This window comes from Amborella trichopoda, chromosome 7, assembly GCF_054954075.1.
Source record: "Amborella trichopoda isolate Santa Cruz 75 chromosome 7, AtrichopodaSantaCruz75HAP2 v2.0, whole genome shotgun sequence".
Taxonomy (NCBI): domain Eukaryota; kingdom Viridiplantae; phylum Streptophyta; class Magnoliopsida; order Amborellales; family Amborellaceae; genus Amborella; species Amborella trichopoda.
In genome coordinates, this window is record NC_142342.1 from 35716756 (window position 1) to 35734765 (window position 18010).

The 18010-nt window shown below is 33.5% G+C and overlaps 1 protein-coding gene across 32 annotated transcripts in view; it reads left to right on the forward strand.

Moving 5' to 3' along the window:
- Nucleotides 1-15045, forward strand: part of LOC105420883 (E3 ubiquitin-protein ligase RDUF2-like) — a 56456-nt gene extending 41411 nt beyond the window's left edge. For 15 of the 32 annotated variants that reach the window (XM_088871841.1, XM_088871835.1, XM_088871836.1 and 12 more), the window contains 3 exons: nucleotides 7023-7172; nucleotides 8065-8138; nucleotides 13173-15045. In XM_088871841.1, the coding sequence (XP_088727967.1) occupies nucleotides 13350-14228 (879 nt within the window). In that variant the 5' untranslated portion in view covers nucleotides 7023-7172; nucleotides 8065-8138; nucleotides 13173-13349 and the 3' untranslated portion in view covers nucleotides 14229-15045. Of the gene's footprint in view, nucleotides 1-7022; nucleotides 7184-8064; nucleotides 8413-11236; nucleotides 11332-13172 lie in introns of those variants that run through there. The other 17 variants (XM_088871840.1, XM_088871829.1, XM_088871830.1 and 14 more) reach the window with 10 other exon arrangements.
- The last annotated feature ends 2965 nt before the right edge of the window (nucleotides 15046-18010 follow it).

Below are 18010 nucleotides of genomic sequence, written 5' to 3' on the forward strand. Positions count from 1 at the left end.
TATTGGATCTATATTTTTATTTTTTGTATTTTTTCTTTTTCTTATATAATTTTTCAGGTTTATTTTTTCTATTTAAATGATAACCAAATTGCTCACAAAAATCACCAAGTTCCTTACGCTTGGTAATTTGCTATTTATCAAGTTGTTTTTTGAGTTTAAGATCAGTACATAAAGCTAATCCTTCAGCACATATTTCTACCGATAATTCTCCAAGTGTATATGCAGAGTATACTATAACTCCATTATGTTTCTTTCTTAGTCTCTCTTTGACTTTTTCTGCAAATAAGTATAGTAGACCAGCAATAAATTTTTCTTTCCAATGGTCTAATTGACAATCTTCTCGTATTAATAGTCTTGAGAAAAAGACATCCTTGTACCATTTATAATGGGATAATGTAGGACAGCGAAGGTTAGACAGCAGATCTTCAGATCTTGCTGCTAATAGGGTTGTACTTCCTACAAAATGTAATGTAATAGTATATATTAATATGTTTACTACTTCACTTTCAGTATAAATGATTTCTTGATTTTGTTCATTTCTGGTGGTCCATTGTTTTGTATTGGTGAGGATTCTGTTTTTGGTTTCGTCATCAACATAGAAATCCCACTCGCCTCTTAACTAGCTAGTGAATCCATTTACTATGTCTTTGGCAACCTCTTGATCTGGATTGCCTGTCATTTGGTTTGCTGATGCAAACATTGTCATATGTCTCATGACATCTAATATTTTTAATTCAGATAAACCATCTATGGTCCAGTTGATTATTGATCTTCCTGAATAGGAAACAGCTTGTTGTATGGCATCTTCTTCAAGTTGTACATCAACAGGTGTAGACCTCTTATAGTATAATAAAGTTGTGATTGGTTTCCATATTTTACCATATGCTATTCTATTTAAATCAATAGATGAAGTATCCATAAATCAGATTCTTGATTTGTATAGTATCTTCTATAACTGGTTCCTCTTCTTGGAGCATCATTGCTTCATGTTCTGGTATTTTTGTTTTTCCCCTATCTAAAGATTCTGGGATAGTTAGTAAAGGTACATGAATACTGGGTATTGGTGTAGGAATACTAAGTTTAGGAGAAAGGATTCCTTTGATATCTAATTGGGCTAATTTAGATATTAATTGGTCCATTAGTGTTTTATTATTTTCTTCAATATGGAATTTATTTTTATTGAGTTCTAGAGAAGGTTTAAACAAAACTGCTTTAGAATAGAAGGAGTTATTCCTTTAATTTGAGGAGTAACTAATCTTTTTATACGTTTCGCTTGTTTTCTTAAAGATTGCATATATAAATTGGTATAATTGTTTTGTTCCACTATATGAGGCATTAATTCTTGGTTTTAACCTATTTCTTTTGGTTGAACCTTATATGGTGTTGCAATAATATCATATAAGGATTGTGGTGGTTCTCCTTTGCTTAAAGGAGTTATTACTCCTTTTAGCATTATGCTTTTTTTAGGAGGGTATATACTAGCAGTAGTAGTACCATCCGTACTGATGTATGTTTTTTCTTCTATGGTGTGAGGAGTATTAAATTGAGGAATGTTTATTTTATGTTGAGTACATATTTCTTGTAACCGTATAAAAATTCGTTTTGTTTCTCTTTCTTTTTCAAGAATTTATTATATTTTTTATGGAATAATTCGATTAACCTGGGTTGGAAGGTTTTAAGATACCATTCCCTAATTCCCTGATTTTCTGGAGCAAGATAATCTTGTTTGATATAATTAAGATCTATATCATCCTGTACTATAGGCTGTTGTAATTTTATTTCAATATTTCCATTCTGATGTTCTATTATTTGGTTTGGAATATTATTCACAGGTACTTCTCTGGGCTGGTTTGCATTTTGCAATGCCCATGATTGAGGTAGAATAATATCGGACCAAGTAATGGTTTTGGGTATAATTGTATTTGATTTTTCTATATTAGTTCTGAATAATATAGTTTGATCCTTCTTATCAACTTGCATAATATTAGGACAGAGAGTATTCATTACTTTATAATAAATTCTGTATACTATTGCTAAATTATGAGAACCATGTGTCATATTAAATCCATGAGTTTTCAAATTTATAATTAATATATCTATTATATTTGGGTCTGTTAATGAAACAGAAAAATTTGGAAAGCAATTAAAATATATGGGTCCACTACATAGGCTGGATTCCACCATGCCTAGGAGTGAATTTGAGAACTTATTGTGTCTTGTATATCTTAGGCATACAAGCACTGAAGTGTTTAACCCTAGATGGGTTAAAGGTTTAATGGCTATTTGTATTAATCCAATGTGCAAATATTTATAATCTTCAGATAAAGGAAAAACAAAAATACTAGAACATGAAACAATGATGCTCCAAGAAGAGGAACCAGTTATAGAAGATACTATACAAAACTAAGAATCTGCTTGTATGGATACTTCACCTATTGATTTAAATAGAATAGCATATGGTAAAACTTGGAAACCAATCACAGCTTTACCATACTATAAGTAGCCTACACCTGTTGATGTACAACTTGAAGAAGATGTCATACAATAAGCTGTTTCCTATTCAGGAAGATCAATAGTCAACTGGACCATAGATGGTTTATCTGAATTAAAAATATTAGATGTCATGAGACATATGACAATGTTTGCATCAACAAACAAAATGGCAGGCAATTCAGATCAAGAGGTTGTCAAAGCCATAGTAAATGGATTCACTGGCTGGTTAAGAGGCTAGTGGGACTTCTTTGTTGATGACGAAACCAAAAACAGAATCCTCACCAATACCAGACAATGGACCGTTAGAAATGAACAAAATCAAGAAATCATTTATACTGAAAGTGATACAGTAAACACCTTAAGATTAGAGGCAAAATTATATTCATCAGGTGTTTTACTAATAGGAGGTGTTTTTGCTTTTGTTTTAGCTAAAGTAATAAATTTGGTGATCACAGATCTTTTTTCTTCTGGATCTGTAATTTTTTCAATGAGGTCTAAGATTAAATTATCTTCTTGGGTAAGCATATGAAGATTATGTGTGGGTATAGGACAAGTGCAATTGGATTTTTCCCTTTGATGAGATGATTCTGTATCAGTAGAAGAATCTGAAGAATTAGATGACTATGTCTATAATAGGTCGTCATCTTGAATGTTTCCTATATGTGATTCAGTAGAATCTGAGGTCGTGGTATCATAATTGATTATATTATATAATTTTGATTTGATTGATTCATCTAGGTGTAATGCTTATATTTTCTTTTTTAACTTGCATTGGTATTTGTAATGGTCGATTTTTCCACATTTATAACATACTGGTAATTTCTTTTTATTATTTGGACAAAACTTATTTATAAATTTTTGTTTAGAAATTTTATATTTTTTATGTACTTTATTGGATCTATATTTTTCTTTTTTTGTATTTTTTTTTTTCTTATATAATTTTTCAGGTTTATTTTTTCTATCTAAATGATAACCAAATTGCTCACAAAAATCACCAAGTTCTTTATGCTTAGTAATTTGTTGTTTATCAAGCTGTCTTTTGAGTTTAAGATCAGTACATAAAGCTAATCCTTCAGCACATATTTCTGCTGATAATTCTCCAAATTGGGAATAGGATATCTAATCCATTCTAACACTTTATTTAGAGGTTTATTTAGACAAAACAACTCAAATCCTAAATACTGCAGATGGCAGTAGACTCTTTATTAATTATAAGTTATCCAATGCTTCTGTTTGTAATAATCAACAATGTATCAACACACCATTTATCATGGTCAAAGGATTAAGCCAAGCTATTATTCTTGGAGTCTCATTTCTTACATTACTATATCTCTTATCAATAGATCAAACAGGAATATCTTCTAATTATCAAAATATACCAATACACTTTGATTTTATTCATAAACCAAAATTAAAAGAAATCAATAATGTCAAAAGTCAATTACAAAATAAAGAAAAATTTCTTTGTACTTTAAAACAAGAAATTAAATAACTAATCCAGAATGATGAATAAAAGTATTAGTATGTTTAATCTGTTCATCTATGGATTCAGAAAAAATTAAGACATCATCGATATAAACTATCATGAATTGATAGTAAGCATTGAATACATCATTCATTATTTTCTGAAATTCTGATGGAGCTTTTTTTAGGCCAAATGGCATTACATTCTATTCGTATTGTCCAAAAGGTACATTAAATGTTGTTTTACATTTATCTTTTTCTTGAATTTATATTTGCCAATATCTTGATTTCATGTCAAATTTGGAAAATATACAAGCATTGGCTACTCTATCTAGTAAATCTTTTTTATTGGGAATAGGATATCTAATCCATTGTAACACTTTATTTAGAGGTTTATAATTAATGACTAATCTTGGAACTCCTCGTTCCTTTTCAACATTTTTATTGACATAAAAAGCTGCACAACTCTTTGGTGATGCGCTTGGTCTTATTAACTTTTTTGTTTGAAGGACAGTAATTTCTTTTCTACACATGCCTAATAAAGTGGTATTCATTTGTATTGGTCTAGCTTTAGTAGGGATTTATTTTTCATCAAATCCAGGTTCATATGGTAGACTAATACTATGTTTTTTCCTTTCCCAAAAAGCATTGGGATGCTCACTACAGATAGAGATTTCTATTTGTTTTTGAAAGGACTGAATCTTTTGTTGGATCAAAGGATTCTGTATTTGTTCTTCCACATATTTATCTTTTTTTTTTTGGATCTGTAATTTTTTCGATGAGATCTAAGAATAAATTATCTTCTTGGGTAAGCATATGAAGATCATGTGTGGGTATAGGACAAGTGGAATTGGATTCTTCCTTTTGATGAGATGATTTTGTATCAGTAGAAGAATCTAAAGAATCAGATGACTCTGTCCATAATAGGTCGTCATCTTGAATATTTCCTATATGTGATTCAGTAGAATCTGCGGTCGTGGTATCATAATTGATTATGTTATATCATTTTGATTTGATTGATTCATCTAGGTGTAATGCTTCTATTTTCTTTTTTAACTTGCATTGGTATTTGTAATGGCCAACTTTTCCACATTTATAACATACTGGTAATTTCTTTTTATTTGTAGTATTTGGAAAAAACTTGTTTATAAATTTTTGTTTAAACTTTTTATATTTTTTATGTACTTTATTGGATCTATATTTTTCTTTTTTGTGTTTTTTCTTTTTCTTATATAAAATTTTCAAGTTTATTATTTCTATTTAAATGGTAACCAAATTGCTCACAAAAATCACCAAGTTCTTTACGCTTGGTAATTTATTGTTTATCAAGTTGTCTTTTGAGTTTAAGATCAGTACATAAAGCTAATCCTTCAGCACATATTTCTGCTGATAATTCGCCAAGTGTTTATGCAGAGTATACTATAACTCCATTATGTTTCTTTCTTAGTCTCTCTTTGACTTTTTCTGCAAATAAGTATGGTAGACCAGCAATAAATTTTTCTTTCCAATGGTCTAACTGACAATCTTCACGTATTAATAATCTTGAGAAAAAGACATCCTTGTACCATTTATAATGGGATAATGTAGTACAGCGAAGGTTGGATAGCAGATCTTCAGATCTTGCTGCTAATAGAGCTGTACTTCCTACAAAATGTAATGTAATAGTATATATTAAGGTGTTTACTGCATCACTTTCAGTATAAATGATTTCTTGATTTTGTTCATTTCTGGCGGTCCATTGTCTTGTATTGGTGAGGATTCTGTTTTTGGTTACATCATCAACATAGAAATCCCATCAGCCGCTTAACCAGCCAGTGAATCCATTTACTATGGCTTTGGCAACCTCTTGATCTGGATTGCCTGCCATTTTGTTTGCTGATGCAAACATTGTCATATGTCTCATGACATCTAATATTTTTAATTCAAATAAACCATCTATGGTCCACTTGACTATTGATCTTCCTGAATAGGAAACAGCTTGTTGTATGGCATCTTCTTCAAGTTGTACATCAATAGATGTAGGCCTCTTATAGTATGGTAAAGCTGTGATTGGTTTCCATGTTTTACCATATGCTATTCTATTTAAATCAATAGGTGAAGTATCCATAAAATCAGATTCTTGGTTTTGTATAGTATCTTCTATAACTGGTTCCTTTTCTGGAGCATCATTGTTTCATGTTCTGGTATTTTTGTATTTCCCCTATCTAAAGATTTTGGGATAGTTGGTAAAGGTACAGGAATACTAGGTATTGGTGTAGGAATACGAAGTTTAGGAGAAGGGATTCCTTTGATATCTAATTGAGCTAATTTAGATATTAACTGGTCCATTAGTGTTTTATTATTTTCTCCAATATGGAATTTATTTTTATTGAGTTCTGGAGGAGGTTTAAACAAAACCGTTTTAGGAATAGAAGGAGTTATTCCTTTAGTTTGAGGAGTAACTAATCTTTCTATACGTTCTGCTTGTTTTCCTAATGATTGCATATATAAATTGGTATAATTGTTTTGTTCCACTATATGAGGTATTAGTTCTTGTTTTTTACCTATTTCTTTTGGTAGAACTTTATATGGTGTTGCAATAATATCATATAAGGATTGTGGTGGTTCTCCTTTGCTTAAAGGAGTTATTACTCCTTTTAGTATTATACTTTTTTCAGGAGGGTGTGTACTAGCAGTAGTAGTACCATCCGTACTGATGTATGTTTTTTCTTCTATGGTGTGAAGAGTATTAAATTGAAGAATGTTTATTTTATATTGAGTATATATTTCTTGTAACCATATAAAAAATCCGTTTGTTTCTCTTTCTTTTTTCAAGTGTTTATTATATTTTTTATAGAATAATTCGATTAACTTGGGTTGGAAGGTTTTAAGATACCATTCCCTAATACCCTGATTTTTTGGAGAAAGATAATCTTGTTTGATATAAGTAAGATCAATTTTTCTCTTTTTCCTTTCTAATTTATCAGCCAAATATTCTGCTAGGTATGTATCATCCCATTCTTCTAAGTATGCATCATCATAGTTTATATCTTCATCTATTTGTAATGTAAGTATTTGAAATTCAGCTATGTCAGGTTCAGATATATACGTGGGAATGACTACATGATCAGCTGTTTTTTTGACTCCTTGTAATTGGAAGTCTGAAGATGTTGTAGGTATTAATGGAGAAGGAAGTATTATAACATCGGGAGTAGTATGACAAGATTTTCTAGCAGGTATCTAGCAGGTATTAATGTTTTTTTATTTCTATTCTTATTAATATCTATGTCATCCTGTACTATAGGCTGTTGAAATTTTATTTTAATATTTCCATCCTGATGTTCTATTATTTGGTTTGGAATATTATTCACAGGTACTTCCCTGGGCTGGTTTGCATTTTGCAATGCCCATGATTGAGGTAGAATAATATCGGACCAAGTAATGGTTTTTGGTATAATCGTATTTGATTTTTCTATATTAGTTTGGAATAATATAGTTTGATCCTTCTTATCAACTTGCATAATATTAGGACATAGAGTATTCATTACTTTATAATAAATTATGTATACTATTGCTAAATTATGAGAACCATGTGTCATATTAAATCCATGAGTTTTCAAATTTATAGTTAATATATCTAATATATTTGGGTCTGTTAATGAAACAGAAAAATTTGGAAAGCAATTAAAATATATGGGTCCACTACATAGGCTGGATTCCACCATGCCTAGGAGTGAATCTGAGAACTTATTGTGTCTTGTATATCTTAGGCATACAAGCACTGAAGTGTTTAACCTTAGACGGGTTAAAGGTTTAATGGCTATTTGTATTCATCCAATGTGTTTATAATTATTTTCTTTATGTTTTTCAATAATTTTTCTTGATAATAGTTGAAAGTCTTCTTGGTTTTGAGTTACTGATAGACTTTCTTCTACTGTTTTTATAGCATAACCTAATTTGAATTTGAATGATCCTTTCTGATAAATATCTTTATTGGTACTTTAAGAATATTCCAATTATGGATATGATGTTCAATATCATTGATGATGATCTCTTCTTTATTTTTAACTCTTAAGGTTTGAGATTGAGTTGCAGTATAAGATTCCTAATTAAATTTGCCATCTGTAGATTGCAGATAATGACAATCTGGACGATCAAGGGTCCAGCGTGTTCCCCTAAGCGGCTCTTCCTGGCCTTGGCAGGTGCTTTGCCTAGACTTTTCCTTTCGTCTCTTGCCTTAACTCTCGGACCAACTTTCTTAGATGTAAATTTAAATAGGTTTCTACAGTTCACTGTTTTTACTGTTTGGCTTTGATACCAAAACGCGTCGGGATCTACAGTAAAAACATGTTCATATTGTTTACAATAAGTATGTGAATATTAAGCTGTTATATTTTAATATTTCTTGTAAAATTCTGTAAAAGTTTAGACATAATAGAATTATGAAAATAAAAGGTACGATTGATTTATCTATAACTAACCACTGTGTGTGGTTGAGATTACCTATTTTGATACTAAACACTATTTTGAATTGCATAACATCACATCATATTCTTATAAAACTTTGTACAAATACATCGAATTAGAGAATTTATACAAACTGTAAACAGGTAACAAACTGTAAAACAAACAAACTGTAAAATAATAAACTGTAAACTGTAAAACAAACTTACTGTTTACATTTGCAATAACTGGAAAAGAGTTTCCAGTGTTGAGGGCAATAGGAAGGGAGAGAGCGAAGATTACAATCACACATGCTAGGAATATGGAAAAGGAGGAAAAGATAGAACCTGGAAATTAAGGTGAATTATGTGACCTGGTATTCATGAGCTATGAGGTCAGGATAGCTCTTGCAGGAGATGGAGCAGATAGAAGACAGAAGAGTCTCTTCTGAGAGAGAGAGAGAGAGAGATGCAGAGAAAAGATGAGAGAAGTGCATAGAAGAAGAAGAGAAGAGATGAGAGGAGAGGAGAGCGTCCGGGGAAGAGCTCTTGAGTGACCTGCCTCCTTTGAAGAATGTGAGGCTCTTATATAGAGGGGAAAAGAAGTGCCTTCGTCTCGAAGGAAGGATGACAAGACGTATAAAGAAAAAGGGATGTGACAGAAAGAAGATGCTGTCGGCGGAAGAAAACAAAATGGAAAAGAAAAGGTGAAAAAGCCTTTTGTCTTTGTCGGCACGTATGAACAAAAAGGCATCTGTGAATAGTATGCAACTTTGTCTTTTATGTCGGTGCTACAGTGTGCTATCCTTGAATAGTCTTCTTTTATCTTTTTATGTCGGTGGAGAGCTTTTTGTCACAGTCTTGGTTTGTCGTTTATTGGTGGAGAGCATCTTGGCACAATCGTGGTTTGTCGTATGTCGGAGGAGAGTATCTTTACACAATGATATGAGTGAGTGGCAGCAGTGGCAGCAATGAGTCATGGTCTTTGACTGAATTCGTCTGGATCATCTTCTTTTTCAGGGTCTGTTTCGTCCAGGGGAAAGTATCTATTGTTGTGAGTTGGTGATGACTGTACGGTCTCATATGATGAGACCGGCTTTCTTCTTGCTTCTGCAAAGATTTCATTCATTTGTTGTTCCAAGGTTTCTTTGGAAGCATGAGGGTTTGTTTGGAGCATATTTCTTAAATATGTGGGGAAGTTAAAATAAATATTGGCTATATTATACCCACTTGGACTGGGGTTATGTATAGGTTTTTGTGGAGGTATGCGTTTGGGAACTGTGGTTGTGAGATCCATATTGAAGATGTCCCACCATTTTATTGAGATGGTTTTTCTCAAGCGTGGGATATAAGTATGGTCGGCTGTATTATTGACAGAGATGGAATATTCGAATTTTATAATCCATGGGAGTTGGTATAGTGCAACAAAGTATAGGTGATTGTCTGTATTATCATCACTATTATTGAATATAGTGAATTGTTCCTACACTTTTTGGAAAGCAGGACGTAAAATTGCAGTAGTTGATCCCCAAACTAAAAACCAATTTTTAAACCAGTTTGAGAATTTTTCGAAAATAGGTAGACGAAACTGAATATACCAACTATGAGTGTTGTTTGGATTTTGGTAATAAAACATTTTATGCCATGCTTCTATGTACTCGGCATACTTGTAATATTTGTATGAAAAATCAGGATTATGAAATTTTTTGCCTTGAGAAGGATTGCAACCCAACTCATCATAAGAAAGCAATTTCTTGATCTGTATTTTTGAATTTGCAATTACTCTGGTATTTTGCTGGTAGTAATGGACAACAGAGATGGATCATGTTTCCATAAGAATGGCTTCATAATACTCACGAGTTTTGACTCCATTGATTGGATTCAAATGGTTTATAAGGTATATATATATATATATATATATATATATATATATATATATATATATATAAGAGAAAAGATGAGATTAGCCCATTAGTTCATATGAACATATGATCCCAACATCCCAGATTGATTCTGGGCCGATCTGACAATCACAGATGTCAAGTAATGTTTGAATTTTAGTGTTTTTTTTTTCCTACATATCCAAATCACTTGAAATTTGAGGTGTGTGTTCATAAAAAATAAATGAATCTTCGAAAAATATCAAAAAAATATTTTATATGAAATAAATTGATCAAAATACCCCTAAAAAGTTTTGAGGGGTATTTTGATTTTTTTTTTTCACAAATAACTTTTTATATATTTTTATTAGGTGTGCCTTAATGAGAAGAACACACATACAATTTCAAGTGATTGGGATATGTAGAAAAATAAACTAAAATTCAAGCACTATCGGATATCTGTGATCGTCAGATCGACCTCGATTCAATCTGGGCCGTTGGGCTTATTTGTTTATATGAGCTAGTACGCTAATCTCATCTTTTTCATATATATATATATATATATATATATATATATATATGGAAAAGTCTTCCCGACGCATATAAGGTTGCAACCTTAAAAGGTAGAATTATGGATCTACCTCCAAAATCCATCAAAAAATGTTGTTTTAATGTTGAAAAACCTTCTAATTGATCATCTCGATATCGAGATAAAACAATATGAAAAAATAATAAGATTTTTAGTGCAAGAAATAGTGCATCTTGCAACACATTATCTAAATCGTCTATTTTCAAGATTCTCATATATTTATAGATTTACTGGAGTTTAACTATTTTTGGAGTTTAAAATTTTATGAGTAAATATAAAAATAAATTTTCAATAATCCTAAAAACATTTGACAGAAAAAATGCGTATCCTTAATTGAATTGTTTAAGGTTACAACCTTATAGAAACCATAAAGCGTGTCACAAACGCAGGGCTTCTTCTCCCCAACAAGCAGCCAACTCAGGAACGCGGCAACCGCTGTTGTACTGAAACTCCGAGCATATTGACCAAAGTACCCTACGCTTTAATACCAACTCAGACCAATCTGTTTAGATCTTTTCGAATATTGTCTCCTTCATCCTTGATAGGATGAACCTTTCTTGTATATAGAGAGAGAGTTCAAGGCTCGAAGCCTTGATTGAGTGGGAGATCTTTGTTTTTGTGCCATTCAGATAGGTAACTCAGGGTTCCACAATCTACCCCAGTGAGAATTGCTTTGAATGGGTAGGTATCAGGGCTGATTCCTTTACGAAATTGAGAATCGGCTTGATTTGAAAACGATTTATTGTTTTAGCATAGAAAACGATTTGTCAATTTGTATCAAGAGTTGCCTACTCGGACCAAGTGAACCAAACGCTTTTTTAAATTTTATTTTCATGTTATTTTTTAACTTCACAGAATCACTTGATCTGGACCAGAATTGTTATTGTGGATCAACACACTGAAGGGTTGTTCCAACGCCTAATTGGCACATTATGCAACTCCTCTCACAACAACTATCGAGAGATAAATCTCATTCTTGTATATAAGATTTTTTATTTTCTCTCTTTTATAGAGGTTTCTAAAACCAAGTTTACCGTTATGGTCCCAAAAACCAAGTCAAGCTCTATCTTGTTTTGGTTTCTCTAAATCCTATGCTTCACAAGATTCTAAATTGAATAAGAAAAAATCCAGTCATGAACTAGAATAGAGCCCTTTCATTTTAAGAAATAATATTTAAGTAGTACCATTTTCATTTAGGAACTTATGGTCTCCATATGCATCGTAAAAGAAGTAAAAGGAGGAATCAAATGTTATATGATCATTTAATTTTGATATAAAAAATCACAATCACTTTTAATCATAGGATGTCAACTAAAGCTGTTAGTGACATGTTAGAATGTTTGAAATATTTCTATGAACTTTGAAAATAATCAATGGCACAACTCTTACGGCCAAATTTCGCATCTTAATTAAGAGGGATTTTGAAAATCTTATTCCAAGGATATTCGGTCTTATTCTATACTGCTTTGTAAAAGAGCTGGAGTTATATACTATAAGACCATCTATATTTGGAATAACGAGGACACAACTCATTCTAGTCATCAAATATCAAATTGGACAACTTAAAATATAAGACATGATTCAAAAAAATTTCTTTAAAATGATCTATCAGCCAAAAAATGTTTGTCGCTTGTAAACAAAAGATAAATAGCGTCATTAGAATTTCATAGGGTTGCCTTGTACCAATCCAAGCCTGCTCAAACTCAGACCACAAAGACTGGATAGCCTATAGTTGAGTCTATAATGGTCATTTATTAAAGAAAAGGGCCCATAAGGGTTCAGATATATTTGGTACGTAGATGATATTTGATGTAAATTTAGAGGTGTTTTTAGGCAATGAAGTTCGGTTGGATTCGGTGTCGTTTTCCATTGTAACGGCCACCGAGTTATCCGCACGCAATCTACTTTTTCCGGATCTCACTGTTTTCGGGTCGGCCCTCAAACCCAAAATCCTCCTCCATCAATTCCCCCTCTCTTCTCTCTCTCCCATCCTTCAAATCTCTCTCTTCTCTCTCTCTCACTGATATCTTTCTCTCTCACTCTTTCGAATCTCTCTCTTCTTGTTCTTCTTTATATCTGTTAATCCTTTCTCTCTCATCTATTCAGTTCTCTATTATTTACGGTTCTTCTCTCTCTAATTTCTTTCTCAGTCAGCTTTCTCTCCCCATTTCCGACATGGGTTTTGGTCCCTGGCCTTCTCTGCCACAAAACCATCTTCTGGTTCCTGATTGTCAATTCCTTGCCCCCTTCCATCCTTTCTCTCTCTAAGATCTTCTCTCTCTCATGTCTGCTTTTTCTCGTCTCTCTCTCATGGCGTCAACGCAGGGCTCCTCCTTCTGGTGCTATCGATGCCATCGCCTCTTCCGAATATGGGCGAGAGAGACTGTATCTTGCCCCGTTTGTAGGGGTGGCTTCTTCGAAGAAATTCATCCACGCCCACCGAGAAACCCCACAACAAGAAGAAGACCCAGAAACCGTTTATCCAATGCTCTGCAACTTTTCATGAACAGGCCTCAAGCCCCACCTTCTCCATCTCCCCCTCCCCCTCGTCCATGGCTTCCTCCATCTACCCCTCCAAACCCACCTCCCACTTTTGAAGTCTTCTTTGATGACGGCTCCGGTTCGGGCCTTGGACCCCTCCCTCCAACCATGGCTGAGTTCTTGATGGCGTCTGGTTTTGATCGATTGATCGAGCAACTCACCCGCATCGAGCCCCCTCGAGCCTCTCGCTTCGACCACACCCCAGCCTCAAAGACGGCCATTGAGGCCCTCCCAGTTATCTCTCTAACAGAAGCTCACATCTCTCTAGAGCTCCATTGTGCAGTGTGCAAAGAGGCCTTCGAGCTCGGCGGCCAAGCTAGAGAGATGTCTTGTAAACACCTCTACCATTCTGAGTGCATTGTTCCATGGCTTAATATCAGGAATTCATGCCCTGTTTGTCGAAGTGAATTGCCCACTGTGGGCAACTTCCTGGCCCAAGAGGGAGAGTTTGAGGTGAGAGAAACCAGTTCTCAAACCGAAGAGAACAGTTTTCCAGTGGGCTTGACCATAAGGAGGCTGCCAAATGGTGGTTATGCAGTAGGTACATTTACAGTTTCGAGAGGTGGAGAGGAGAGAGTGAGGGAATTGCCGGTTGTGTATCACAGGGCGGCCAATAGAGGCAGTGGGGGTGGGACGAGAGAGAGTCGGGCTTCTGGAATTGGGAACTCGATTTGGGGCTTCCTTTCGAGGGTGTTGCCATTTAGTCCGAGCTTGGGTTCTGGTTCAGGTTCGAGTACACAGATTCCGACCCATAGGAGGAGGTCGGGGTTTGTAGCATTGACTAGGAGGTTTGGGAGACGGAGCTATGAGAGCGATGATGAAGGGCCTTCTGATTTTTAGAGCGGGTAAGTGTTCTAGAGAGAGGGAGTAGATTAATGGCTCATTCACTGTAACTGGAATTGCATGTCTTTATACAGGAAGGCTGTACTTTTTGAACATCAATCCATTACTGTGATCAATCCATTACTGTGAATTATTCTGAAGGACGAAAATTGTAACTTTGGAAGAGTGAGAAAGTGGAAAGTGGAGACTGTAATGTCAGAGAGAGGGGTAAGCGATCGATTTATTTTAGTGTGAGAGCCGAGAAATGGGAATTGGATTGTTGGGAACAGTGATGTGAAAACCGGAGCGGGCAAGGTACGCGCATACGGACATTGCGGAGTACCAAGAGGAAGTCGAGTGTTTTTCTGTCGTGGTTTTAAAGTGGACCTTGGGGTGATCAGTTGAATGTAATCGACTGACACAAGTGGATTTTGGGGTGACTAGTGGAATGTAGTCGACTCACACGACTGAAGATCAGTAGTACCCTTACAAGTTTATGTTTTTCTGCTATGTGGTAGCTTTGTAAGAAGCTGAACTTTACCTTTGTAAATATGCTATTCTGCTATGTGTTTACAATGTGACGTTGAATTTGGTATCCAAATGTTGCACGTTTGGATGGGTTGCACGTCGTAAGCAATGAAAACGCGTGGTACTTTTGCGGTCCGGTTCAACTAATGAGTTGAGCACAATCTTGAACCGGCTCTAAACAGTTTAACCGGCTGATATCTAACTTGGCTGTTTGGTGTTCTAGGGCTTTGTCCGGTTTGCAATTTGAGTGGCCTTGCAATCCCCCACACTTAAAGCTGCATAAATGTAAATTTTTTGCTTTGTGTTATGATTCTTTTTCTCTTATTGTTTCTTCATTATTGAGCTTGTTCTTTATTAGTTTCACCCTACACTCTCTCAAAAGTGAGTGTCACCATCTCCAAAAGTGGCATACTTTAGTTTATAGCGACTGATTCGTCAAACCAAAAGATTTCGTGACTGTCGGTTTACCCCCTCAGTAAAAATCATTTTAAGATGATTTTAAGACCGAAAAGTTTGGGGTTGTAGCATCTTTAACCCATCTAATATCCTCATTTAACCAAAAAAAAAAAAAGTCTCCCATCACACTCTATGCACTCCAAAAAAATTATGTATTGAGATTGAATAGAGATCCTCTAATTTTTTAGGCAAGATATAAGTGTTAAAAAACTTAAATTTAATTTAATTTTTTAATATAATTTTTGAAAGTGAGATTCAAGTATTAGAAAACTTAAATTCTAAAGTTTTTATTTTAAAAATAATCATCTGGGTTAGATAGCTCTAATGTGGATTAGATAGCTCAAAGTGTATATCATATTTATTTTACCGTTTTATTTTATTTTATTTTATAAATCATTCACATGAAACTTTGTTCTTATCTACTTCTCAAAGGGGTTCATCTAATAAAAATATGAAAAATATGAAAAATAACTAACCAAAATACCCCTATAAGTTACACAGGTATTTAGTTCATTTTATTGTATCAAAATGTTTTTCCGAAATGCCCCCACAAGGAGTGCAGACATATCTAATTTCATGTCAAAATAAATTATAAAAAATAAAAAATAATGTTTGGTGTGACATTAATTAAAACTAAAGTTTTCCCAACCATCCATTTGGATCATGATTTAACTAGGAATAACCATTAGCTTCAACTTCCCAAATAACTTCATTGCAGCCCCCGGCTTTAAAATAAAATTTCTGCAAACATGGCATAGATTTGATTCAAGTTGATGATGATCGCATTGAAGAGTCTATTGTATCTGCAAGGTAGACTAGACTATATTATACCCTGAGCCATCAATTAAATCACCCAACTTTGCATATTTATTTTTGGCTTTAGATATATGTCATCAAATTGAAGCTTTAGGTATCTATGACACTGAATCTCCCCTGGAAATCTACATTATAATGTTTTTGTAGATCACATATTTAACTAAAACTACCCTTCCACAAAGGTGGGGTCCTCGAGATAGAAGAACCAAAACCTATAAGTAAAAATTTTCATACCATATTTACATATAAACAAAGCCTTCAAGAATTGTTCCCGGGCTTAGTGCTTCTCCATCACCATTTAGTCATAAAAGCGGTGTGCACACTTTGTCCCACTACATCAAATGATATTATGAGACCCCGGCGAAAAAAGAAAAAGAAAAAGATAAATTCTTCGTCATTTCTTCTAATTTTTTTCACAACATTACTTAGCATTCTAAATGGGGTGCAGTTGGCATACGGATGCATCCATAGGTGTAGACGTAAGATGCACCTTCAAATTTTAATATGGTATATAATTTTGATGTAAAATGTTCTTAGGATTATCCCGAAATCTATTTTTATATCTAATTATAAAATTTTAAATTTAAAAAATGGTTAAAATCAAGTAGATCTATAAACATATGAAAATCTTGAAAATGGATCGTGTAAATAATATGTTGTAAAATGCATTATTTCTTAGATTTAAATTCTTTTTATTTTTCATAGTCACACATCTCGATGTCGAGATGATCAATCAAAAGGTTTTTCAACATTAAAATTACCTTTTCTGATGGATTTTTGAGGGGCATCCATAGTTCTACATGATAAGGTTGCATCGTTATATAAACGTTTTCCTTCTAAATGATGACATAGGAAAAAGTTTATATAAGGTTGCAACCTTAAAATTTGGAACTATAGATGCACCTCAAAGGTTGTTCTAATGTTGAAAAACCATTTAATTGATCATCTCGACATCAAGATGATGTATGATTATGATCAAAAAAAAAAAAAGGATTCTGAGTCCCATAAATAATGCATCTTACAACACATTATTTAGGCCGTCTATTTTCAAGGTTTTCATATGTTTATAGATATACTTGATTTTAACTATTTCTGGAATTTAAAATTTTATAATTAGATATAAAAATCGATTTTGAGATAATCTTAAAAATATTTTACATCAAAATTATATGTTATGATAAAATTTGAAGGTGCGCCTTAATTGGATTGTTTAAGGTTGCAACGATGACATAAAGCCAAGGTGGACTTTAACAAAGTGAATCTTCCAGTAAACATATAAATATTTGGCCTTTCACAAAACTGATTTGATTGAAAATCTTTGAATCACTGGATCTAGATAGTTCGGGTAATTTGTGATTCAGTTAATGGAAGACACAAGTATCTCATTGCAAAGTTATCAAGACCATAATGCAAAATGCCAGCTAAATTGCAAACCACCTCTTTGAAGCAAGTTATACCCACCGACTTTTTTCTCCAAATTCATTTTAAGACTTGAAATTACCTTGAAACATAACTCAAATCTTGAATTTTATGTTCACAAGCATCACTAAAAATAAGGGTATCATCATAAATGCAAGATTGCCATCCCCTGATTTGAAATAGGCAATCCAAATGAAAGACCAACTATTTCAAAGCATTTCAAAGTAATATTAAAATTCCAGTAGTGATAGTAACTAAAAAGGGAGATAGGAGATCCCCCTATCTCAACCCTATAGATGACTGAGAGAACCCTTTTTAAGATGCCATAAATCATCAGGATAGAAAAGTGAAAAGATGAGAGCCAACGCCAAATCTAATGCCTCTACTGTTATGATTTAGGAACCCTCTTAGATGCAGAAACATGACTCCCAAAAGTTGGATCCCACCAAGATAGTGTCTTTATCTAGCTAGAAACAAAATAGAAGAGAGCACGAACCATAGTACAAAACATAAAGCATCAAACACACACACACCATCTTTCACCAACACCGTATGCATCTTTAATTTCCAGGTAGAGAAAT